Source organism: Python bivittatus, unplaced genomic scaffold, assembly GCF_059951505.1.
Source record: "Python bivittatus isolate LINGU-HERP-01145 unplaced genomic scaffold, Pbiv_v1 ctg000020_np1212, whole genome shotgun sequence".
Lineage (NCBI taxonomy): Eukaryota > Metazoa > Chordata > Lepidosauria > Squamata > Pythonidae > Python > Python bivittatus.
The window spans coordinates 103,927,853-103,953,113 of record NW_028277030.1 but is presented as its reverse complement, the minus strand read 5'-3'; the positions used below and the strand labels follow the sequence as shown (position 1 = coordinate 103,953,113).

At 38.4% G+C, this 25,261-nt stretch overlaps 1 protein-coding gene across 1 annotated transcript in view; it reads right to left on the bottom strand.

Annotated features, from left to right (window-relative positions):
- Window positions 1-25,261, bottom strand: part of PLB1 (phospholipase B1) — a 107,003-nt gene that overhangs the window by 41,234 nt on the left and 40,508 nt on the right. Inside the window, exons 21-36 of the mRNA XM_025172206.2 lie at window positions 24,558-24,609; window positions 23,175-23,255; window positions 20,201-20,266; window positions 18,945-19,045; window positions 17,525-17,606; window positions 16,194-16,298; window positions 13,609-13,704; window positions 13,424-13,495; window positions 12,094-12,217; window positions 10,366-10,424; window positions 9,025-9,098; window positions 7,361-7,404; window positions 5,750-5,858; window positions 3,697-3,748; window positions 1,600-1,680; window positions 130-195 (exon numbers count right to left, since the gene is read on the bottom strand). Coding sequence (XP_025027974.2) covers window positions 130-195; window positions 1,600-1,680; window positions 3,697-3,748; window positions 5,750-5,858; window positions 7,361-7,404; window positions 9,025-9,098; window positions 10,366-10,424; window positions 12,094-12,217; window positions 13,424-13,495; window positions 13,609-13,704; window positions 16,194-16,298; window positions 17,525-17,606; window positions 18,945-19,045; window positions 20,201-20,266; window positions 23,175-23,255; window positions 24,558-24,609 — 1,264 coding nt within the window. The remainder of the gene's footprint in view (window positions 1-129; window positions 196-1,599; window positions 1,681-3,696; window positions 3,749-5,749; window positions 5,859-7,360; window positions 7,405-9,024; window positions 9,099-10,365; window positions 10,425-12,093; window positions 12,218-13,423; window positions 13,496-13,608; window positions 13,705-16,193; window positions 16,299-17,524; window positions 17,607-18,944; window positions 19,046-20,200; window positions 20,267-23,174; window positions 23,256-24,557; window positions 24,610-25,261) is intronic.

Below are 25,261 nucleotides of genomic sequence, written 5' to 3'. Positions count from 1 at the left end.
TGCAGATGGAGTGAGATGTGACCTCAACTGAAGCTGTATGACACATGGCTACTGAATGAGAATCAGCAAAAAAAAAGACAATTGTGCAAGACAAAATGAACAGATGTTCTCTGAGCAACAACCACCTACCTCTGTGTGAAGCAAGTCAAGCGCTTCTTGAACATGATTTGAGAAGTTTACTGCTGAATAATGGTTCTATTTGAGAGGAGACATGGAAGCAGATTATTACTGATTATAGAAATGGAAAAGTCAAGTGAATTGTTGTAGATTATATGAATTAAAATGGTATGTAATTGTTCTTGCAAGCTGGCCCTCTGTTGAAAACATAACATGGGATTTATGTACAGTGCTGTAACTAAATCAGACAATGATACAGGCAATAATGAACTAATATGACCTAATTAAAAGCTGCAGTAGAAAGGCAATGCATGGTCTTAGTCATCTGGATACCTCAATAATCATAAATAAGCGTATTGTTAAGTCCCCTCAAGCATTTAAATGCTAACGTCACCCATCCAAAGTTTTTGAAAGAAAAGTTATAACCATTTTCAACAGAATATTTTCCATGAGAGGGACCCCTGATTGTTTGGGTTTTCAAATTGGGGGGTGGGGGGATGTAACTGCATTCAGTTTAGCATGGTTAAATTATTATTTTAGATCTTCAGGGTTTGACCCGAAAAGGGCAGGGAATGGAAGGAGTAAAGTCACCTGAGCTAATTTCTGCTCTGTCCTCAATGGTTAGAACTGTCACTAGTTTTTGGAATGTTTTTGGACTTCAGTTCATGGAACAGCACAGATATAACAACTTGGCAGTTCTTAACTATGGGAAAAAAATTAGTCAAAGAGTGAGCAGCATTTCTTTTTTTAACTGAATTCAGCCAGCATACTTTTAGGGATTAGCTGTCTACCTTTTTTTAAAAAAATGCTCAGTTTGTATATTTATAAGGAAATATATGTTTATTATATAACAAGGAAAGAGATACTACAAAGTCATTGCTGAAACTTTCTAAAGCTTAAAGAAGAAAATGTCACTCACTCTTTTCATAATGATAAATGAATACCAGTGTCTCACAAATTGGCTTGATACCAGGAGCTATATCTTGCAACTTCCAAAAAAAAAAAAAAAAAATCTATGAGACTAATTTTCCTGTTCTAGTACTTCTGGAACTAATTTGAGATAGCATACTAAGTCTAAGGGCAGCGTCCTCATTTTTTCCTGTGTGACTCTGCCACTTCTGAAGCATCAAAGTAGCCCAGGAGAGTTACATAAAGCGAAGAGAATGTTTTTCAGTTAATTCCATGAGTTTATTGAAAATTACAATCAAACCATGGCCAGAATATAGTAGGTAGGGAAAAAGAGTGCTCTCCTTTCAGTTTACAACTGAAGTTTTGTTCTTACCCCTTTGTCCTTACTTCAGATTACATAACTAATCTTTTCTCTGGTACTAATATACAAATACTGTCACAACTTCCAACTGAGTCATATAGTTGTCAGTAGGCTGTTCAGCTATGGAACTTTGTGTTTTCCAATACAAAGTTGTAATGTTAATAATTCCCCACAAACCAAATTATTGGCTTATAAATGTTCCAAAAACTCACAATATCTTTGCAATAGTTGCACAGATCTTGGAGTCCAATGAATATTGTTATGATTTTCCAGTCAGTGTCGAATTTGATTTTCTGAATGAAGAGAATAAAATAATTACAATATATCATTTCTGGTTTATCCATACAAATATAAGGACATCATGCTACACCTTTAGAAAGCAATATCTGTGATTCTGCACAAAATGTCTGTTCACAAAATTCTGGGGTGCTTGCTAAGCTTATAATCCACATCTTCATGAGGGAGAGATACTGTCTCTGTGTCATGTACTTTTGATATGTATAATTTGAATCCTAATCCTATCTCTTTATAGAGAGCTGTATATTTGTAGTAAACCAGCATCACCTTGGCATGTGGCCAGGTTATTTGTGGGACTGCCTCTCTCCAATCATCTCTACCTGTCCCATTCAGTCTGTCAGGAGAAGCATGCTGAGGGTACCATCAGTTAAGAATTGTCATCTTTCCAAACTTAGAATGTGTGCCTTTTCTGTTGTAGTGGCTGTCCTTTGGAACACCATTCCCCTGGAGATTAGAGTGGCCCCAGTCCTGTTGGGTTTTCACAAAGGTTTGAACATCTGGATGTGATCCTGGGCATGGGATTCAGATTGTTTGTTGAAGTCTATAAAGTTGTTGATTTGTGATAATTGGTTTTACCTTGGTTGCTCTAATCTGTATTCATGTTTTATGTTGTCTATGTTTTAATTTTTAATGAAGTTAGCCATCCAGAGTTGCTATGATTGATTATGTGCCAACAAGTCATTGTCGACACTTAGCAACCATATAGATAGATTTTCTCCATGATGACCTGTCCCTGACCTGGTCTTTCAGGTCTTCCACCAGTGCACCCATCACCACTGTACATGTTGTCATTAGTTTGGTCTTCTTTATATTTAATTTTAGTCCCATTTTTTTCATGGTACGGCTTGACTTTTGTGACAAGGATCCTTTGCATTTTCGGCTATTAGGGTAGCATCAGCAGCATAGCATAGGTTATTCCTGTTTCTTCCTCCAGTTTTAAAACCATGCTTATCTTCTTCCAATCCAGCTTCCCTTAATTCAGCATATAGGCTGAATAAATAAGGGGAGGATATACAGCCTCGTTACACTTCTTTGCCAACCTGGAGCCTGCCTGTTTCGCTATGTCCTGTTCATGCTGTGGCTCCCTGACCTATATATAAGTTTCTCATGAGGACAATAAGATGCTCTGCAATTCCCATTTTCTGAGCACATTCTACAGCTTGACATGATTGACACAATGGATGCCTTTCTATAATCAATGAAGCACATAGTGAGTTCTTTTCAGCATTCCTTGACTTTCTCAATTATCCAGCATGCATCAACAATAATGTCTCATGTTCTTTGGTCTTTTCTAAAACCAGCTTGAACATCTGGCATCTTTTTTCCCATATTTTGCTAGCATATGAAATTAAGGATATTGTATCATATAAACGGAAGGAAGGAAGGAAGGAAGGAAGGAAGGAAGGAAGGAAGGAAGGAAGGAAGGAAGGAAGGAAGGAAGAAATATTTTGTAGACTGCCTGGAGCATTCATTTTGCATTTTTGTGGGTTTTCTGTTGATATGGACCTTGATCAAGGACACTCTGTAACTCCTTCTCTACAATGCTGAATGCATGCATTTTGAGGTTCAAAGTTTAAAAGGGGAGTTATATTTTCTCTCTTCTTTTTAAAAAAGTTTTATTTTGTTTATGTCTGGTGAGATTGGTCTAACTCCTAAGAAGGGGGAAAAAGCCAAAAACTTTTAGTCACATTACTCTACAGTAGCCTTATTGAAACTATTTCCATTTTTTAAAAATTTTTGATCTTTTAATCTCCAGAGAGGCAACATAGGTTGTGAGAACCCTCTCTCTCACACACACCAGGGTGAGAGAGTGAATGCTAGGTGAGGGGCCTCCTGGTAGATGGAGGCAGCAGGAACTACCAAGCTGCTAATCCAAAGCAGGAGGTGGAACCAGGTGTGAAAACCCAGAAAACATATAGGAGATATTTGAAGCCCCCAGCTTTCCACCATATGGGCTTAGCCATTGTACAACAGTGACAAATAAATAAATTCCTTGAATGTTGCCAACCTACCAAATCATTTTTCATTATTTTTACAAGACGCTTGACTTGGTCTGATAAATCCCTAGAAAAAAATGAGAAAAAATGAATCAAGATGATAGAGAACTGATGCTTGAAAACATACCTAAAAAGAAAACCCTTTTAAGAAGCAACAGTAAAATCAGAAATAGATATTCCACTGTGGATCCCCCAGTAAAACATTGTGAACAAGGCTAGAATAATTGCACAATAAAAGCATTGTCTGGAAGTCCCCCCAGGGGAGCATTTTAATATAGGACCATCCTATATTGCTTTTGTTTACATTGGGATAAGCAAAATAGTTCAGAGAAAAAAGGCAATGATTCATCAGCGAAAGTGGCTGATGACTCATGTCTAACAACCAGGGAGCTTCAGAATCCATCCAACATGATCAGCCCCTGTAGAAATATGTGCTGTGAATATCTGAGCAAGCTTCTGTTATTTTCAAGGTAAAGTGCAAAGTCAGATGGTATTTTGCTTTCAGTTGTGCATAAAATATTAACAGTATTAGAAATGATTGTGTTTTCTGGGGGAGGGAGGGAGGAAAGGCAGGCAGGCAGGCAGGCAGGCAGGCAGGCAGGCAGGCAGGCAGGCAACAAAGCAGCATGTTGACACCACCTCATTCTTGAGGTACTACAGTTACTACTGAAGCTATTACGTATATAGAAACATTTTAATAGTGATGAAAAATGGAAGAGGAGCTAACCCTTTGCACTTTTTAGGAAGTCCCAGAACTCAAAATGAGCTGCAGGTCTATTCCTTGCTTTTTTCTGTTTCATAGATTTCCCATCTGTAGGGATGTTCTGATATTTCCTGAAGCAGCTTCATATCAGTAGAGATAAATAGCTAACTGATATGATAATACTTTTATCTATTTGGCTATTGGGTGAAAATTCAGGAACTATATCAAGCCTGTTTTATCTTTACTAGATAAGATAGAGTGCAAATGACTTCTAGCAAAAATATGTTAAGAAGAGTTCAAGGACATTGCAATAATATCAGTAAACACAATAGCAGCTTATGGAAAAGGGGAAAAGAGGGAACATCTTTTTCATGTGAAGCCAAGAGAAGTCTAAGAAAGGAACTTTTACACTATAATCCCAAGATAAAAGTGCTGGATAATATTGATGGGCTGTCCCTCTCATGTCTTTTAGCACGGGCCCAAGACACTTTCCAGCCTGAAGTGGATCAACAGCACCCAAAACTGAAGAAGTTATTTTGGCACATGAAGCAGAATATTCTGCAAACACTTCTCACAATCCCCAGTATTAAGAATACAATAATGAAGTATTTAATAACAAATAACTTTCTGACCTTTCATGACATTTTCAGTCTGTCACTTTGGCTGCTTCACCCTGCCTAATGCAAAGGTGAGCGATCAATGCGCCAGGGAGCCACAAGGAGTCTCACCTACTTTTCTCACCAGAAAGCTGATCAAGATAAACAGGTCATTGATTTTCTGCTATCATTAGCAGTAGGAACACAACATTCTGTTCTTCTCAGGCCAGCTGATCATCAGAGAAATCAATGGGAAACAAGCAACCTTAAGCAGAATTACTGGAAACAAAAGAGATTATGACTGCTCTCCAGGACCTACCAGCCTTTCTAAACAGTGCTAGAATAAAAACCATAAATTAGCAAACAGAAACACTGGAAAGAAAGTGCCTTATTCACAGCAATTCACTCAGGATCACCAGGAGAGAGGAAAATAAATGTAATATGTGTGTGTGGTACATGTATTTGTATGTCAACAGTACAACATATGCAGTCCCAAAGTTTAATTCAGCCCTTGGGACCACAGAGGTTGCCAATCTCTGGGCTAATGAAACAGCCACTCGTGTTAGAACTGCCTCTCTGTATCAAGAACATCAAGAGCTATTTCCTGTTCTGGAAAATTTGCTACCGGAAAACTGCTGGGCTGCCCCCAGAATGGTCAAATCAATGTGATCCTGAAAAAGATAGGCACATTCTAGAACACAACATTTTGCACGCTGTGGGTGTGTGTGTACAAATTAAAATAATAATAATAACAACAACAACAACATACTTAGCCTGTGCTCCTGGAACTGCCTGATTGAGAAAGGCATTTGTCTCATTGAATTCATTGATACCAATTGAATAACCTGTGAGGTTAGGATTGAATTCACGAAGGATATCTGAAAGAAATGGCAAACCATGAAAGAAAGAAAGAAAAATCAAAGGATTTGTTTAGAGGAAAATTTACTTCACAGTTACTAGATGAAGGTAGTGCTCTGTTCTCCATTAATCTTTGTGTACATTAGTAGAATATAGGTACTACTCTGCATGTATCTCATAGGGCTAGCAATGTATCAGAGCAAATTAGCAAAATTAGCTCACTAGGAAGCTGTTGACCTAAACTGTGTCCTGTCATATGTCCCCATGGAGCAAGAAGTCTTTTCAAGCATATACTGATAATCGCAACAAGGCCATCTCTTGACTAATACCCCGTGGGGTATGTCTGAACATCAGAAGCTGCTTTACAGATCACTGACCAGCAGGAATTCTCCAGTTCTTGCCCAGCCCTACTGGAGATGCCAGAGATTGAACTTGAGGCTGTTTACATGCAAAGCATGGGTTACAATACTGAGCCACAGCTTTTTTCCTGTTTCCTAAAGCAAAGGACATGATTACTGGGCAGCAAAAGATGGGTACACAGAGGATGAGATGTGAGATGCTGATACAAACAAAGGCTGGTGAGTATCTCAGATGCCTTTGACTGCAATATGGAAAAATTGTACATTTGGAAAAGCTTCCTGGCTTTTGGTTCCCTTATTTTGCTGTTCCTGTTGGAAAGAGAAGGGGAGGGTTTCCACATGTGAATGTGTTTTGTGTGTGAAAGAAAGAATGGTCGGTGAATATAGATGGGAAATTAATGCCTTTTATAAATTAAATCAATACATTTCATTTTAAAAGCAATACACAATTGCATGCAGTCCTGCCTGTTTTTGGAGTGTGACTTCTAGCAGATACATATACAACTTATATTCATACCCATATATTACACACACATTACTAATATGGAGATCACAGGACTGACTTCAGCTGAGGCTGGCACTCTGAGATTGATAAAATAAAGAAGCTGCTATTGCCCAGGATTTTAATTTGTTTTCATTTTTTTTCTGTCTACTTTTCCTTGTGGGGAGGGAGTGTCATTCTAAATGCAAAAGTGGCTTCCTTTGGATAAATATGGCAGACTTTTTAATGTTAGTTTAATGTTATTTACTAGTATTGTAATTGGAGAGACAGGATATACTGTATATTATTGAATTCAGGGGTGATTCAGAAGATTTGTAGAGTAACAAAGCAGGACAAGTATTAGAGGATTTCAATTTAATCGTAAATTATAATTAACAAATCCAGAGTAAACTGGCCATCTATAATAAAAGCCTTGAAAAAACAAAACTGTCTTATTCCCATCTACAGATAAGATGATATTTTGGTTTGATCAAACGTTCAGAGTCAGGAAACAATACCTAATTTTAAGAATAATTTTGATATCAGCTGCAAAATTGAGTTCTGTGCATGTGTTGGCCATAGATTCTATCCTTCTTGAGTCATTTACTCTTAATTAGAATACACAGAGGGAGTGACTGCTATTTTCACACAGCACAATTGCAGAAGCCAAGTTTTGACTTACTTGGTAAAGTTGTTACATTCTGTAATGAAGCGTCTCCTCCAATGCTGCAATAAGAAAAACAGAAGAAGAAAGACAGACACCAAACCCCTGTTAGTGAAAATGAGAACTGGTGACAAGCACCTTCTTTTTCAAGAAAAATGCAATTTAGGTAGAATGATACTGGAACTGAGAGATGCTGAATACAGATAGCAGGGAAAGGAGAGGATGGAGAGGACAAGGTATATAAATGAATAAATATTTATGGAATATTAATGCATATATCATCTGAGCAAGAACTGAATTTGCTGATGACAAATGGGAACCTTCACATAACATGGCCAGTGTTTCATATTCCAGATTTCTATAGAACAAGGGTAACCTTTATTTTGAAGGAAAGAGCAACTTTTTAAACCTTCCTTTGCATAGCAGATCCAGAGGTTCACAAGCTAGTCCCTCTCCAGAAAATTCTGAACATTGTAAATCTACAGGGAGAGGAATATGGATCCATAGTAAGGTATTCTTAGCACATCAGCAAATAACAGCTCTCAAGATTTTTGAGATATCATCTCAGTTAAACTGCTTAAAACTGGTATTATTTTGCCCCATAGACATAGAGCACATGCTGAAACTTTAAAAATGCAAGATGAATGAAGTGGCCTCTTTGCTGAAAGGCCTAATGTTCTTTCAAAAGTGTTCGGAAATAGCTTAGTTGAGTGTACTTTTGATCTTCTGAAAGAGTGCTCAACTCATATTCAGAAACAGTTCCTCTAATAAGTAACAGGCACACAGAAGCAGCATGGAGGGAAATGCTCTGCCCAGCCCTTCCTCTACATCTGTTACTTGATGGGCTATTTCTAAACAGGGGGGCAAGGCTCTTCTGAAAGAATGTGAACCCAGCTGACAGATAACAAGCACAGAAGGGTATATGGGGTGAAGCAAGAGGAGAGGGAGGACCAAACCATAATGAGTGAGCTGTATTCCCAATCAGGGTTGAAAGGAAATGGAGTTCAGTTCAGACTTTGTGCCAGCCACACCTGGAAGTAACCACTGGTTGGCCATGGAGAACATGGGCACTGGAGTGGACTTCCAAACTTGCCCAGTGGTGATTGGCCCTCATGTAATGACAGCAGTCATCACTATGGTACTGGTACCATCAAAGGTGGAATGGAGTTTGCCCCTCCCAGCAGTGAGGACGTAAGTAACAAACAGCCTGAAAATTGCAGCAGCCTCAGACTTGTCCTGGCAGTGTTGATCTGATCAGGGCAATAGTTTTAGCACTCATGTGTGAGTCCATTGCAAGAAGAAAAATTATAAAAACAGGGTGAAGGAGGAATTGCAAGAAGCATTGGGAGAACTCTCTCCCATTATACCCTGAGTCCCTCTTAGCTCCTGCCATCTGTAGCTGGGTAACTTGACAGGTGGATAAACCTACTGTTCTAAGCATTTGTCTAAACTGGTCCCACTCCTGCATTCAGGAGAAGGATAAGTGCTTGTCTTCCCCACCAGCTGTGAAACTGGAGAATCCACCAATTCCTTTCCTGAACTTGGACTGTAATAAGCAAGAAAGGACAGCTGGGCTTGTGACTGTGGCAGAATAGGAATCAGTGGACTTTTCTGCTGGCTCACAGATGGGTGGATAACAGTTTAACCCAGCCATGACTTGAGCCCAAAGACAACACACCTACCTCCAAGCCAGACCCCGATATTGTGTATGCATATCCAGCATATCATTTGGTGCTGACCCTACGCCAATACCAGCCTGTCTCAGAAAGAACAGAAAGAAAGAGAAATTTGACCATTTATGTAATCACGTTTTCCTTTTCTTTTTTTATTGCTCAAATGAAACAACCAATTTAAGTCTTTGGCTCCTAAGGCATGGGCAACTGACCATTTTTAGTCAGAGAGTGATATCATCATCATCATCATCATCATCATCAGCCTCCCCTGCATTACATTTTGAAAGCTCTAAAATAGTGGCCGCATACACCATGTTCCATCAACAAGATTTATGAATGCATGAAGTAGTGTTTTAAAATATTATAAGGATGCAAGATTAATGGAGCAATACACTGCGAAATTCATTGAGAAGTGTCACACTATCAGTCCAGTGAGCTCTTGTACTACTACTCTCCCATTATTTATTCAGTGAAGCTGAATGCAGAGAAGGCAAAATGGGGTTGGTGCATATTTGCAAAGGCGCACCACAGACATCTGCTTGCAACAAAGGAAGAAAATGGAGATTTGGGAGGAATCTTGTTGGGAGGAACAACAGGAAAATTTAGGCATGGATACCCCTGGCATAGGCCACATCCACACAGCTGCTGCACTGTGCTCCCCTCCAGTCCTGGAGCAATTGGGAAATGATGCCACCTTAAATCTCCCTCCCACTTCACCTACACAGAATGAGCACTTAGAATGCACCCAGAACAGCTGTCCATACAGCTTTAACACATGACATTCTAAGGGCTGTGATCCTTCATCTGAAATCCCAACTCTAGCTATGAATGTTCAACTTTTAAACTTCTGCATTTGCAAAAAAAAAAAAGTAAGCCACTTGACTTTGTTTTTTTCCTCACTGTCAGCCTCTGTCAAATTACTATTAAAATGATAGTAACTTAGAAGTGTTTTGCCACTCACGCCAATAGCCCAACTTTGGTCAAGTTGGGGAAGTAAAGGATAAAGTAACAGAATGATGGTGTTTCCCTTTAAGACTCAAAGCAGCTGCTATCAATGCCTGATCAAATGAGTTAATCAAATGATTAAGACTGTCAGGTTTGTTGAAAAATCCACACTGCTTGGATTTACATGAAAACTTGAGGCATAATGGATGGATTCATACTGAGTCAGAGAAACAAAATCTCATTAGGGCTTAAAATTATGATGAATTTATGGCTACATTTCCACAGTGGGAGTGGCCTTGACCTCTCCCAGGGGCCAGTGCATGAACCCTGTTCTCTGCATTTAAGCAAGCAAAGTGTAAGGCAGCACTTCTAGGAAAAGAATGGCAAAAAAACCATGCTTCTTACCGTAAAAGAATCTCCCAAAGCAGCTATTACTTGCACATCAGCTGGTTTTAGGGCATGCACTGTAAAGAAAAAAAAAAGCAAGCAAGGGGAGAACAAAGGAAAAAAAAACATTGTAATTAAACTTCTTGCAGGAAGGAAGATTCTGTTTTTGCATCATTATAGCCTCATCCTTGTTTCTTGCTAACTTCAGCATGAAAAAGCCTTATTCATCCTTTTTGTAGGTCATATCCTCACAATATCACCTTTGTTTCACCCCGAGTTCTCTGCAGAGGCAGTATACGTTTGAATGTAATGGTTCAAGTTCAGAAGATACGCTTTCCCTGTACTTCCAGCACAATCAATCTATGATGCCTCTATATCAGTGTTTCTCAAGCTTGGCAACTTAAAGATGTGGAGACTTCAACTCTCAGAATCTCCACATCTTTAAGTTGCCAAGCTTGAGAAACAATGCCCTATATTGATGCTGGTGATGACTCCATCAGATTCTGGGTTCTGCCCAGATCCTATTGGCCCTTTGAGGCTACTGTGAGCATGCCCCTTCCCTCTGGTTCCCGAGCACCGTGTTCCAGGGCCATTCTTCTTCTGGCATGGGGAAAAGCTGGTTCTTTCAACCTAGGTTTTCCCAAATACCAAATACCAAAGAGCTATCTCTCACTTCTTCCAAACTTTTGTCTTAAAGACCATACCTTAATGACCATACCTATGTAATTTTATTATTGTGTTACTTTACTGATTCATGGTTTCCACTGGTTCTATCCTGTCCCTGAAAGCCATTAAAGTTAGTGACGGTAACTAGGTCATTACGTGAAGCAGTTGCTAAGTGAAAAACGCAACTGTGCTTATGATCTTACTTCAGCTTTCCTGCAAAGGTTGTAAATGCGAGGATTGGTCATAAAGTTACTTTTTCATCACTGTTGTAACTGGGGACAGTAGCTGAATGAGGGAGTTGCTAAGTGAGGGCTACCTGTAAAGTATTCATACTATTTAAAAAAAATAGTATAATAATGCATATAAGGTTTCAAAGTTTTAATTTGAATTAATTTAGAGAATTATTTACAGCAACTGAGTCCACAAATTATTTGAATTTTTCAACTGGATGAGCAAGCACACTGATGAACTAGCTGGACAAATACTGCATCAGCGTATTTCAACAAGATATGCAGGCTCATTCCAGAATGCAAGCAGCTGTTCTGACATGTTGCAGGAAAAATTCTGAGAAACCTTAAAGATGAGGGTACTACAACAGAAGCATGTATGAGTCACAGCCAATGTCATCAGGATGCCTTTGTAAGTTTTTTTTTTACAATAAATTAGATTGTAATCTTACACACACACCTCAGAATAAGTTCAGCTGAACTCTGTCGGTGTTATGAGTAAATACGCATAAGAGTGAGTCTCACATCTTTAAGGTACACCTTTATTTTTTGTATAAATGTATAAATGTATAAAATCCATATTTGTTTAAAAAGGCTCCTTCTCCCCAGTGACTACAATATCCTATTAATATCTTAACTATATTCTTCCAGGCCTGCCACCCCTGCTAACAGTCATTGCCATGGATCATATCTGCAACTTTATCTATTAAAAAATATGTGTCACTGCTGAAAATACAGCAAAATGCGTATAGAATTTGAGAAACAGATGATATTTTATATTATTTATCTTTTGGCAGAAGGAGCAACATTTAAATTAGTCCTTAGTGATTTTGGTCTCAAGAGCTAAGGTTACCTGAAGTAGGATATTTGATGGATGGTGCTCTATCCTTGCACAGCATCTGGCTTCCATAAACAGGGGTATTTCCCTTAGTGTAAGTATAGTTGCTGTTTCTGTATGTCATTAAATATGGCTGGGCCTACAGAACAGGGATAGATAGCCAAGTCAAAATAAAAAAAAATGGTCCCAAAGCGCCCTCCAGAGGCACGTTTGTCTTACATGTAAGCAAGACAGTCATCTGTACCTCTGTCGGTCTGATTAGGGACCAGCTGGATGAGATAGCAGGAGATTATGAGATCTCGGTAGTTTTAGCAGGATAAAAGCAGACAATGTTGTTCAGGGAGAAGAATTTAACTCCCCTCATATTGTTCTTTTAATTGAAATCTCTCTCACATCTACCCCCACCATCTCAATTACTGTTGATCTTAAGAAGAAAATATGCAGGTACTTTGTGGGATGAATACCTGCTTAAGTGTGGGATTCAGACTGGGGGGAAAAGCATAGGAATAAAGTTACTTGTCCTTCAGAATCACAGTCCTGATTTGATTAGTCCCCTAACAGAAACTTCTGTTACCTTAAAAAAAAAATCCATCAGGAGAACACATCATGCAACTCCTGATATCTTGTTTAATTAAACCCAAGAACCCTGGGTGGTGCTTCCATCTAGAAATCATAATGAGTCTCTAGGCCAACACATTCTCCAAGAGCCAATGTAGAAAGCCACAAATTTTAGGCAGTCAATGTGGATGCAACATGTAAAGCAGATCAGCATGAGAACATCTTCTTATTCATGTTGCCTTCCAGGAGTTCAGACATTACAATGTAGAAGCTAGTGATGTGTAAGGTCCTTGGAGCGAGTGAGGAATTCCGTGAATTCAGATGGATTCATGTCAACATTTTCCCTCAAGTCATCTCTCACATTCCAGGCACATATATTTTTTTGGTGTCTCATTTTATTCATAGATGTTCCTCACTGAGGTTAGGTTGCTCACAGTTCTCAATTCTACTACATACATTAGTGTCAGCATCCAATCAAGGCTACCCCAGATAATTTTGCCATTGAATCCTTCCTTAACTCTTGTTGAAATTTACACTGCATCTAAGGGCAACTTTTAGCTTTGGGATTCACAAGTGGCTAACAAGCAACACTTTCACCAAAATTGTTCCTTTCCTCTATCTAAGTGATCGTAAGTGACAGAGGTTTTCTTTCTATTTTGTAGGATTTACATAGTTTTTAGAAAAGAAACAGGATGGTGACAGTATTTGTCTCACTTGCAGAGCAAGGATGGGGAAAAAAAAGTAGAAATTACATTGTACTATAGAGTCCTAAGAAAATTCATTTTACCTGGTTTGGACATTTGAGTGTTATCCCAGCTTCAAGCTTTTGTACCTTTGTCTTTTCTGCAAGGGGTTCCAACTGTACCGAATAATAATAAGAAAAGATGTAGGGTATGAGACAGGAGAAGAAAAATAAAAGATGCAGGGGATTTAAGAATGGAACTAAGAGAAAATAATCTAATGGCCTCTTACCATGTTGTTCCACAGCCCCCGAGCAACCTGGGAGTGACCCTTCTGGTGAAAGTGGAAACAGTCTGGGGCAAAATATGAAGAATCTGGCAGCCCATCCTAAAGGAAGAATCAGATACAATTATTCCCATAAGGGCAACTCTGCTGATTTGTTCCAGGGTGTTAAAAAGCAAAGAGTTGTTGCTGAATATATTTTCAAGAATTAGAGCCCACTTCACCTGAGGGACAAAAAAACTGTAAACATGGAAACCAATGACTATCCAATTCAAGATATTCAGTCTGTATATACATTATAAAGCCTAAATGTATACTGTACACAACAAGCTTAATGACTGTCCATCACAACAGTCATGAATACTGTTGAGGCAACAGGTGCATGAAGATACTGCATTATCCCCCTCAAATAATTTCTTGGCTGTTAGATTTATATCCCAACTTTCTTCTTGAAACTGAAGGTGATATATTACATTGTGCTCCTTTTTCCACTTTTATCTCTACAACTACTATGTGAAGGAGATTGGACTGACAGAGTGTGACTTACCAAAAGTCACTTAATTATCTTCCATAGCTGAGGATGGATTTGAATCAGAATCTCCATGGTCAGGTCCAACATCTTAACCGCTACATCCTAAAAAACTATTTACATACAGTATTGCAAATTGAAATCAAATCTATATCTTCCAAGAAATATGTTTTAAAAAATTATGCTTAATCTGTCTAGTTTTATTTTGAAGAGGTGGGAAGCAGAATAGTGACCTTTGAGAGAAAGCTGGCAGAGTGCCCCAGTACATATCCCACAACTATTTTTTAAAGAAAATCTTTAACTTTTTTTAAGTGGATAGTTTATGCATTTTAATGAAAAGCATATTTCTTGTAAAGTCTCCTTTGGCTTAAGATGAAAATAGGGAAGACAAATTTACTTCGATGAGGAATAAATTGTATTTGAACATTTCCAAAGAACTCTTCAAAGTCTGGTAATCACAAACCGCAGATATTGTCCACTGCCTTCTTCACCTGCTCTAGGAGCATTTCCATCCTAGAAATTTATAGGATAAAGGATGTATCTTCAGGCAATACATCTCCATGTCAAATTCTACACATAAGTAGATGTTATTGAAAAACTAGTCTCCATGGATACAGCATGATTATCTTCAGCCTGGACTCTTTGTGGTCACACAATGGCTTTCATATGAACTAGAAAACAGCATTCCTTATGCGTTGAATTGATTATGGAAATATATCTTCCAAACAACAGTAATATCCCACAGCCATAACCAAGCGATGTGAAGCCTGCCTGCTTTAGTGTTTTATTGCATAACAATAGCTGGATGGTGCTATAAATTGCTATTGTGAAAATCCTCAACAGCTCCTGCCCAAGAATAGAAGCAAGGACAACTGGACAAATCCAGTATAATATTGTAATGCTCAGATAACTAAGTGATAAAAATATTTCAGAAAAGCAAAGCTCCCCAGATTTTCTTTTATATGCTTTAAAACAGGCGTGGACACAGCCCTCTATTATCTTGAGACCATGTTGCCAGAATTCAGTGTCAAAACAGACAAATGCAATGGCACCATTTCAGGTCAGTTTGGGGGGGGGGGGTTGTGGGGAGGGAGGATTAATGGTGGGAAAGGTGAAAACCAAAATACTGTCGCTTGCTTTCCAGTTGGCTTCTGGTTCTACTCCCACCCTTAACTGCCCCAAAAGAGGCCAAAATATTTTGGCCAAGCTCCTTCTCATGAATATCAAAGCATCACCAGACAGCCTCCTGCAGCCTGCCAGAAGGTCAGGATGCTGGGCTGCAGTTTTTGTCTTGTCAGAAGTCGCACTCTTGCTTTAAAAGGAGATGGTTGAATGCTTATAATTTGTACTTACCATTTGTACAAGGGCTATAATTGTCCTCCTCAGGTTTTCTTGAACCTGAATTCCTAAACCTGAAAACCTAAATTCTTGAATTTACAATTCAAGTCAGAAGAACTGCTGGATTGGCCCAAACAGTCTTTCCTTGATGTTGCTAATAATGTGGGGACCTCATTCTCAAGCATCCAATGTGCTCTCTCTATTAGAATTACTTTCTGTCTGTTCATTCATTACTCAAAAATAGTCTCTTACTTTTCATGTACAATTTGACCCATGAGAATTTAACCATTTCACATTAAAGGGAGAAATCAAGGTAAGTAATTTTATATGACCATTACTGAATTTTGGGTCTTCTACCTGAGGTTTACTTAATCAAGGTTATGCTTGGAAACTTGGCCTGCTGACCACTAGGTCACAGTTGCTTGGAACTATCATGGCTTTGCTTTCCTTCTCCTGCCCAAGTGATTCCCAATCTCACCACACTATGAGTTAGGTTCAGACACAGTCAGATGTAAAAGAAACCATTGAAATCAATGGTCTTTAAGTTAGCTAGGCCCCATCTATGATATACAGTTCTCAAAAATATTTTCTGGTACCTTATTACTGCTTGAAATGAATGACTGATGTTAGGAATATGGATAGCAATCAAAACTTTTAAAGCAAATATATGAGTTTTCTTAGCAATGACATGAGCAAAAATGTAGCACATGTATACATCTGAAATTACCAGAGTCATAGGCATGTCTGATTCTTCCAACAGTGGCTGCACAACCACAGTGAAATCTTCTCTTGTATCATACCTCCCACTCTCAACCAAGCGATGAGTTCCCTCCTGGCAAAACAAAACCCAAAATATTGCTCCTTTTAGAGCTGCTAAACAATGAAATGGGAGGCAGATACCACAAAGATAACATACCAAATACAACAAGGAATAATGTTTGACTGCTTCTTTGGTTCACATGGGGAAAGCTGCCAATTTTTCAGAGCAGCTTTGAGTCTACTTGTCCATGTAGACCAACACTCTTCTTTGACTGGCTTTCAGATCATATCCTTTAAGACTAAGAGTGTTAGCCATGATCACTAGAGGCATGATTGTGGCTGAAAATGCAAAGAATCTGTACCTTCAAGACAATATTTGACCATTCCACTCCAGTTTTGCCTCCACTGCAGTTAACTCTTCTCTGTTGACTGTCATTGGGCTTTGCTTCTAACCAGGCATCTGATATTTAATTGAGCACACAGCAGCTCCTCTGCTTTTTCAAGTCTACTTGTTCTATCTAATATTGGAGGAATTGTTCTATTATTTTTTGTTTAAATACATATTGTACCCCCAAAATGGAGATATGGGCTTACAGGCTTTAAAGGAATTTAGAACAGGTTAAGATAATTTTAGCCAGAAAAACAAATACCATAGTCTTATTTTGCTCAGCAGAGCTAGTATTTTATTGGTCATCAATTAAAGTATTTTTTAAACAAGTTTGATGGAACCTATTTCCATGTAAGTGTGGGTATAACTGCAGCTTTCAACCCATTGCACTTAATGGAATTATTATGAGGAATTTCCATTTACTGGCAAAGCTTATTGAACTTTTAAGTAAATGTGCACAGGACTGGGCTGTGTGGTTCACTGACAAAAATTAGGTTAGGTGAGTATTATCCAAGCCCCAGTACTTTAAAAGTGATTGAGTCAAGGCTAATTTTAAATGGCTTGTAGTGTTTAAGTTTAGTATATGAATGCTGCAACATAGCCACTTTGCCATCATAGTAATAGGGTGGGATGTTAGAACATGTCTAATTTGAGTAAATAACTTACCTCCTAAAGTTGGCCCAGGACTGCAAAGAAGCTTTTAAATGAGGGTGTGAAAAAGACCAAATGTAATGTTGACATTTTAAGTCATTACCTATTATTTTTAATTAACTTGCTTTCCATTGTTAAAAACTCCTCCCAAAGCAGAATTACTAACATTGCAGAAAATATCTAATTCTGCTCACACTTGGTTTTTAAAAGGATGAGGTATAAAATACTGCTATATATTATTTACAATGCATTTTTCTTACCTGATACTTTTTATTAAAGGACTCTAGCATTTCAATTTCAGAGGAATTATCTTTAGGTTTCAAAACGCATGGACACAATGCTCTAGAGGGGAAAAAATGGCACATGGTAGTTGACTGTGTAATCCTCAACCCTTCCCTCAGGCATTTAAAAAAAATGGAAACTTCTGAAGACAGTTTTCAATTACTCTGTACCCCCTTTACTTTATGCATAAGAGTAAACATATCAGACGTTCTCCTAAGTACAATTGTTTCATAACAAGTTCAGTCAGATGCTATAGTTAACATGGGATGGAGAGGAATAAAAGCCAATTGGTTAAAACCTTCCTCATTTAGAAGGCTTTCATTTGGCGGACAGAATAAATTTTACTTGAATATGTTGTCTGCAGGCTTCTATTAGATTTTATTAGAGTTTTTTAAAATTCTAATCAGTTTAATTTAATACTTTATTCATGCTTTCTAGCCAAACTGAGTGATGCATTAGCAAAAGAAGGTCAAGATATAAATGTTACTAGGAATAAATAAATCTGGTTAAATATCGTAGGAACAGATTGCTAACATACATAGGCTTTTGGACTGATTCAGCAAGATTCTTCTTACTTTCTTACATTCTGCTATCAACACAAGATTTTCCTTTTCTAAGAGGCATACAGTTCCACAAAAATAGGAATTAGGTAATGCATTGTGCTTCCATAATCTTTTGTGACAGCAAAGAATATTTCAAGTCTAGCATGTTCCCCCAAACCAGAACAATAGAGAAAACAATCTCTTTTCATGTCCTAGAACTATGTAATCACTGTTCTGGGATTCTTTCATATGAACCTGCTGAAATGTAAAGACAAATACTGGAGGCCCTATTTCATGTTCTGGCCACAGCAAGAGTGTAATAAGCTGATGCAGGACTGGGTCTTCTTCATTTGGGGCCCAGTTTACTTACTATCCATGTTATGCATGCTGTGAAAACCATTTTATGCTCAAAGAACTTTGGCTGCTCTGATTGAATTGTTTAAGTATCACACATGATTTCATTGAGACTTGTTGTGCTGTAATATACTATGCTTCTTGGGTTTGATCCATTGTTTTTTCTATGAGCAGAAGCCTTGCAGTAGAGTGTTCAGAATATTCCTGCCAGCAGAAAAAAAAAAATTGGGAAATGCAATTTTTTGCCTATTCCTCCTCCACTGCAAACCTTTGTATCTTCTGTGGAGCAGATTTGGTAACAAAAAGTTTGCAGAGCTGTAATCTATGATCCTCCAAGACTATTTCTATACTTTTCAATAAATAATGTATAATAGGTTTATGTTTCCATACTGCGGCAATCAGAATTAGTAAAAAGCAATTGCGTAAGTTTAAGAGGAGCCACAATTAGCACAGATATTGGAGATTTTTCCCAGTTCCAGCACAATCTCTATTCATTTCAAACCTCATTATCAGTCTTGGGCAGTAAACGCGCTTCTCCTGATACAGTTTCCTCAGAGGTGCCACAAGAAGGATTGTTGCCAGGTTCACAAATGTTCGAGGGACCTACAAAGAGGTATATGTAAAACAGAATGGGTAGTAGAAGTTCACAAGGTATGTGGTTCTGTTATAAATGTAACACACAGAATTGTCAGATGACCCAATCTGCATAATGCAAAGAGGCTCGAGGCACAGCATTGTCCCATTTCCGTGGACAAAGTTGATTATCAGTAGTTTTAAGAGAAAGGTCCTTTGGAAAGCAGTGAGTTACAAACATAATTGTTCCCTCCCTGGCTGGTTTTATTAAGACTTTTAAGGAAAGTTCTCTGAAGTGAATTATTTAGGTTGGTACTCATGCAGGCCCATGAGTGCTAATTTAAGTCATGCCTATCCATGAGTGTAAATAAAGATTGAGAGGCAAGGGTACACTGACAAGCATTTGACAGCCACAGAGCCCAGGACTGCATTTGGGACTGCACATCAAAATCAGAAAACCCAGATCCAATCCAAAGTACTGTTTGACTTTTAGAACTCATGGCTTAGGATCTCTGTGCCTGGAGACTTGCCTTCCCTCATAATACACCAAATTCTTAAGCAGAAGTCCTTCTTGGGGAAGTCCACCATTTAAGTTATGATGGGTAGGTTTTTGTGAAACAGCCTTTTCAGTTATGCTTTGAAATGCTCTCTCCAAAGTTGTTCACTCACCTGCCACCTATTCATAATGTTGACTCCATAGAAAACATGTTTACCTTCCTGGCAATTTTAATTAGCTCTGCTGCTACATTTACATGACTGTCTTCAGATATGTCAATTTCGGTTTATAAAATCACTTATAATGGTGACAGTCCTCAAAAGCTTTTGAGAAGCATTTCAGAAATAGGGGTCAGTAATGCAAATGGAATCCCAAATTAAATAAAAATGAATTGTGTGTGTGTGTATAAATAAATAAATTATGGAAATAAAGAATGCTACAATTTCACCAGATTTTGAGTGAGGGCATTATTTTGCAAAATTTGGTGACCTTATGAGATCTGGGCCCCTTTAATTTTTTAAAATTATTTTTGCAGTTACAGCACAACTCCCCTGCAGTACCCTTGCAGGCAACCCTTGCAGACCACAGGCTGGAAACCATTGTCCTAAGGAAACCTATCGATCTTCTAATCATTCACCCCATTATTACTCTTTTCTCTTTAGCCAGGATAGCAGAGTCTCCTTTGATACCTCTTTATGGAGTATATCCAAAGCTGACTGTATATTCCTTATGAAATTCTCAGGAGAATAACGTACCTATGAAAGAAAAGGATAGCAGTAAATTTTGTGCATAATAACCTGTTCATAACTCTTCCTAATCACATCGCTACACACATTTGGCAATTGAAAGCTGTAATTTATATTAATGTGCACCTTCTACAAATGACATAATGGCCCTCTTCCCATGATATGCGTGACATAATCCAGTTGTTTTGAAGCATAGAGTCACACTAATTGGGTCAAAAGTTGTGAACAGCATCAATCTGGGTATGGACCATGGTAGAGAATGCAAGCAGTTCAAAGTGTCCTGAACATAATGTTCCAGATGAAACGTGTTCTGCAACTGGAACATCCCTGGAACACCTCAAATCACTTCCAGTTCAGAGGATTTACTTCAGGAAACCATTAAACCACACCCCCAGAATAGAATGGTCTGAAGAATAACATGGTCTGGAGAGAAATGGAATATTCTAAATAGTAACTCAAAAATTACTAAGGCTGGTGTGGGTCTTCCGGGCTGCGTGGCCGTGTTCTGGAAGAACGTTTCCAGAACACGGCCACATAGCCCAGAAGACCCACACCAGCCTTTGTATGCCGGCCGTGAAAGCCTTCGACAATACATCAAAAATTACTGTTTTGAAAATAGAGAATCCCTGCCCACTTTGTCTAGATAGTCTCTTGTGTTCCATGAGCTTTTCTGCCTAGAAACAGTAGAAAGGGCTCCATGATATCGCAGTTCTTTTCTGATCTCTCAGGCTGGCAGCAGTGGACATGGAAGAGAAAGAGAGGAGAGAAAAAATGGAAAGCTGGTACAGCTGTAAGCTAAGCTGCGAGTTTCACAAAAATTCACATCTCTCCCTCACTTAGGCTTCTCTGTGCTTTCTATTGTCCTTCCATCCAGCCATCTCTTTCTTCCCAGCCCTATGGCTGCCATATCTGGACTATGAAAATCTGGATGACCATTAGATGGCAGAAATCAGAGCTTCCATATCTCTTTGCTGTCATCTAGTGGTCACCCACATTTTTGCAGTTCAGATATGGCAACCATGCCACATCTACTTTACCATTTCCTGCCCAGCATTACCTGCCTCTCATCTGTCCCCCTCCCTCACAGAGGGTAAAAAACAAGCTGTGAGGGAAAGAGCTGAAAAGGCTTCTACCCCCTTCACCATCACCTGCCTGTCTGACTAGCTTTTGACACCATTTCAGCAAAGGGGAAAGCCATTTTCAGCCACAACAAGTCCAGAAGGAGAAGGGAGGGGAAAAGTACACCAGCCAGCCCCAAAAACAGACCCCTTCCCATATCATTTATGCCAGGGGCACAAACAGTGTTTTCAAAGCATGACCTTGACCTTATGAGAACTACCCAAATTTACTCTGCAAGAAAACCAGGTAAGGGATAGTTTGGATGGAGCTTCTAGGATACCAGAACAAAATATGATGCACTGAAACATTTAGGATGCATATTTAAAACCTAATCACTGTTGATTGCTATTAGATTATTCACTTCATCCTTCTTGGCTTTTTCATTAAAAGCAAGTACTGTATAATACTTGTTCTTATCAGTTTAATTCATCCTGATACTAATGCATAGCAATACTCAAAATATAGAAGCTGAGCAAAAACCTCATGTAGACAAGCTCTGTAGTTCCATATCCACGCTGAGTTCCATATGCCAGTTTTGCTGTACTCTGCATGTGCAATGGAACATGGGCAAAACAGAGCTAATCCAGCTACCCAAGGGAGACTGAAAGGTTGGAGAAATCAGGAGGCCTAAATAAGCATAAAAACTCTTTCACGTAGGAGCGACAAACCTGCTAAAAATAATAATTAAAAGTAGCATTTAAGTACTACCCAACTATTCCAAAAATATAACTCAACCCCGTGAAACCTAACCCAGAAATACATATTTAATGACATTCTTCAGTACTTTGATAAAAGAAAGTTTTATCACTTGAGGGCATCCATAAATAACACTTCACTACCTTTTTAACTTGATTAGCTAAAAAGGGATGGTAATATCAGTGCTTTGATCCAAAAGATTGCCACAAGATACACAAATGGCAGATCTGCTGAGGATCTAAACTTTCATTGCGTAAGAAAGGTACAGATCTTGCCTGTTTATTATCAGCTGTGTAAGCATCTGTCTTTATCAACAGAAAATTATCTGTAAAATGAAGTAGCACTGATATAGTAATCAGTGGAAGTTCTCAAAAAATATTAAATTACACGAAACATCACCTTCAGTTGAATGACCTCAAGGCCCTGCATAAAGACATGAACATATACTTGCTTTTCCTTAGAATACTGACTCAGCAATGAACCACTATCACCCTCTTTAAAATGCATGTAGTGGCAGAGAAGAAGGGCTGCCATCTCAAGCTACTGTTTTCATTGAACCAGCTACAAAGGGTCTCAGAAAAGGGTCAGTAGCTAGTTTTGAACCAGTCCCAATGTAAATCTTGATAATTATCAGCAGAGTGGAAGCACAAGGTCTACAACTCGATTTCTTATTAGGGCAGAGAGTTTGCATGTTTGTAATGTTATAGTAGAGCCAAGTTAGTCTATGGTAGCTCACAAAAGCTTATGTCTTTTAATAAAAGTTGGAAAAATAGTACCAGAGTCTTTCTGATTTTTTGCCATGTTTGTGATAGTTTCCTGCAAAATGAATGTACATCTTACTATGTCCTATTGTCAATCTGAATGTTATTCAGCAGGTATGACATTACATGGAACATTTCTAATATTAAATGAAGTCATGTGAAGGACAAATCCTGTGCATATCATATTCTTACATATATCACAGGGCACTTGGACAATTCCTACTTGCATTTCTATAGATAAGCGTTTAGGTGCACACAAAAAAAAAAAAAATAGGGGAGGAGAAAATGGGGAAAAAGAATCTATTATATTAGGAATAACTGTAAAATATGTGGAAACTTACAGGATCGTCACAATGACCACATAAGTCGTTTCCTCCTATGAAAAGGGTTATGAGCTTCCAGTCTTCTTGGAAATTTATTTTCTGCATTAGGAGGAGAAGGAAGAGAATAGACATAAAGGAAAGCAAAGAAAAATACTTGAACCAACATCTTAGAAAGGGTTAATAAAATTATTTTTAGGGGGACAGCCAGCTTGTTCTTTTAGACCAGCAGATAGTTGGAAACCAGGGTAGCAATCTTAAATGTGGTCTTAATGTACTATTCAGCTATGTAAAACGAGAAATCACAGATTTCTTTTGCAGAGGCCTATTTCAAATCCAATTGCTGCAAAACAGTGCTACTATAAGAATGTTGTCCCCATGCCTGGTTGTTTAGGATACAATTTCATTATGAAATCAGCTCTACATCTCCAGTCTTAAGAAGTATGTTGAATTCACTTGATGGTAATTAGTACCCAATGTACTTCACCAACACTGAAGTTCTGAAGCTTAGTAATAGATTTTGCAAATGCAAAGTCTTGGGCTCACTTTTCAGTACTGCCTGTTCAGTGATCAGAGGGGGCAAAGCTACTAAGGGGAGTGGAGACTCTTAAGATTCACAACATACTTCATATATGTTTTCAAATCTAATTAGAAACTGTAGTAGGATTGCTGCAATCCAAGGCAAGCGGCCAGGAGGAGTAGCAAGTGCCTCCAATTCAATGAACCTTAATTAAACAAATTAGTTTTGCATAAATTTGGACACAGATAAAATCAGAGTGTTTTTTTAAAAAGTTAAATTAAAAAGAAAAGTATACTTTGTTTCTAGGTGGTAGAAGGGACATTTTCTTTTGGGCAAGAGTGAAAGTGGGGTGCTTCTTGTGAGATGGCATCTACTTGCCTCCTGTAGTTTTGCTAACTGCTTATATGCAAATAATTAATTTGCAAAAATATGTTGCCTGATTAATCAGGAATGCCAATAGTCAATTAAACAAATTTAAATCTATTAAAGTCTCTTTCAAATCAAGCTTAGCTCCTGATGACTTCATGGACACATCATATAGTTTATTTGGTAACAATATGGCAGTGGTTTGCCGTTGCCTTTTTCCAAGACAGTTTTTTTACTTTGTAGTCCAGTTTACGGCCCTGAGATTTCCTGGTGTCTGCCATTCAAATCCAACTCTGATTAGCTTTTTGAGATCAGCCAAAGTTGGCAAGATGCTGCTACCAAGACAACCTTAAATTGTTAAAGAGGATCAAATCTATTTCTTTTCTCAGTGAAGCAATTAAAGATAGCAACCACTAATGAGAGGCAAAAGGGCAGAACCCCATCTTCCCCCTTTTTGTGGACAATAAAAAGTCACAATAGCCTGCTGAAAAGAAAAGTTCATATCAGCAGAAACTCACAGGATCAGTCTTCATCAAATCTATTAGCCTCCTGACCTGAGATGGGATGTGTCTAAAAAGGAAAATAAAGACAGCAATCAGAATGTTAGGAGCCACATAGCAGTATGGAATGTCATTCTGAAAGCACAAAGCAGAAATAATAATTCAAGTGACATAGAGCTTAGTTCACAGATCAATTTTGAGAGCAAACAATGGAGCAATCTGCAATGTATGAACAAGGATGAATAATAGCAGGGAGACTAATATAAATGGCCCATAAAAGGTTACCTCATTCAACACGGACTTATATAACCAAATTTTTGATTGAGCAAAATAGTAATTGACACCTGGCATGCAATGCATCTACAGATTGGATCTCTCAATCTGTAGAGAGTTCGTCCGGTGTTCACCACATAGCCCTGTATGTGTTTTTACATGAAGAATGCAGAGCAATGAGTCTGTTCTTTGTTTCTGCATGACAGATTGCAACAGGACTCTGCAGAATGTCTGTGTCAGATAAGGTAGATTTATTGCATCCTGTGTTTTGCTTATAGCACTATAGACAGAGGGGAAAAGGGGGAAGAAAAAAATCCAAAGTGCCAGAGAAAATATTTTATGGTCTAAAAGACTGATGTGTTTCAGATAAGATTCTTTGTCAAGGGCACTGTACATACTGGCTAAAACATGTTGCCAGCACTTTTTAAAAAGGGGCATTTCTTCTCCTT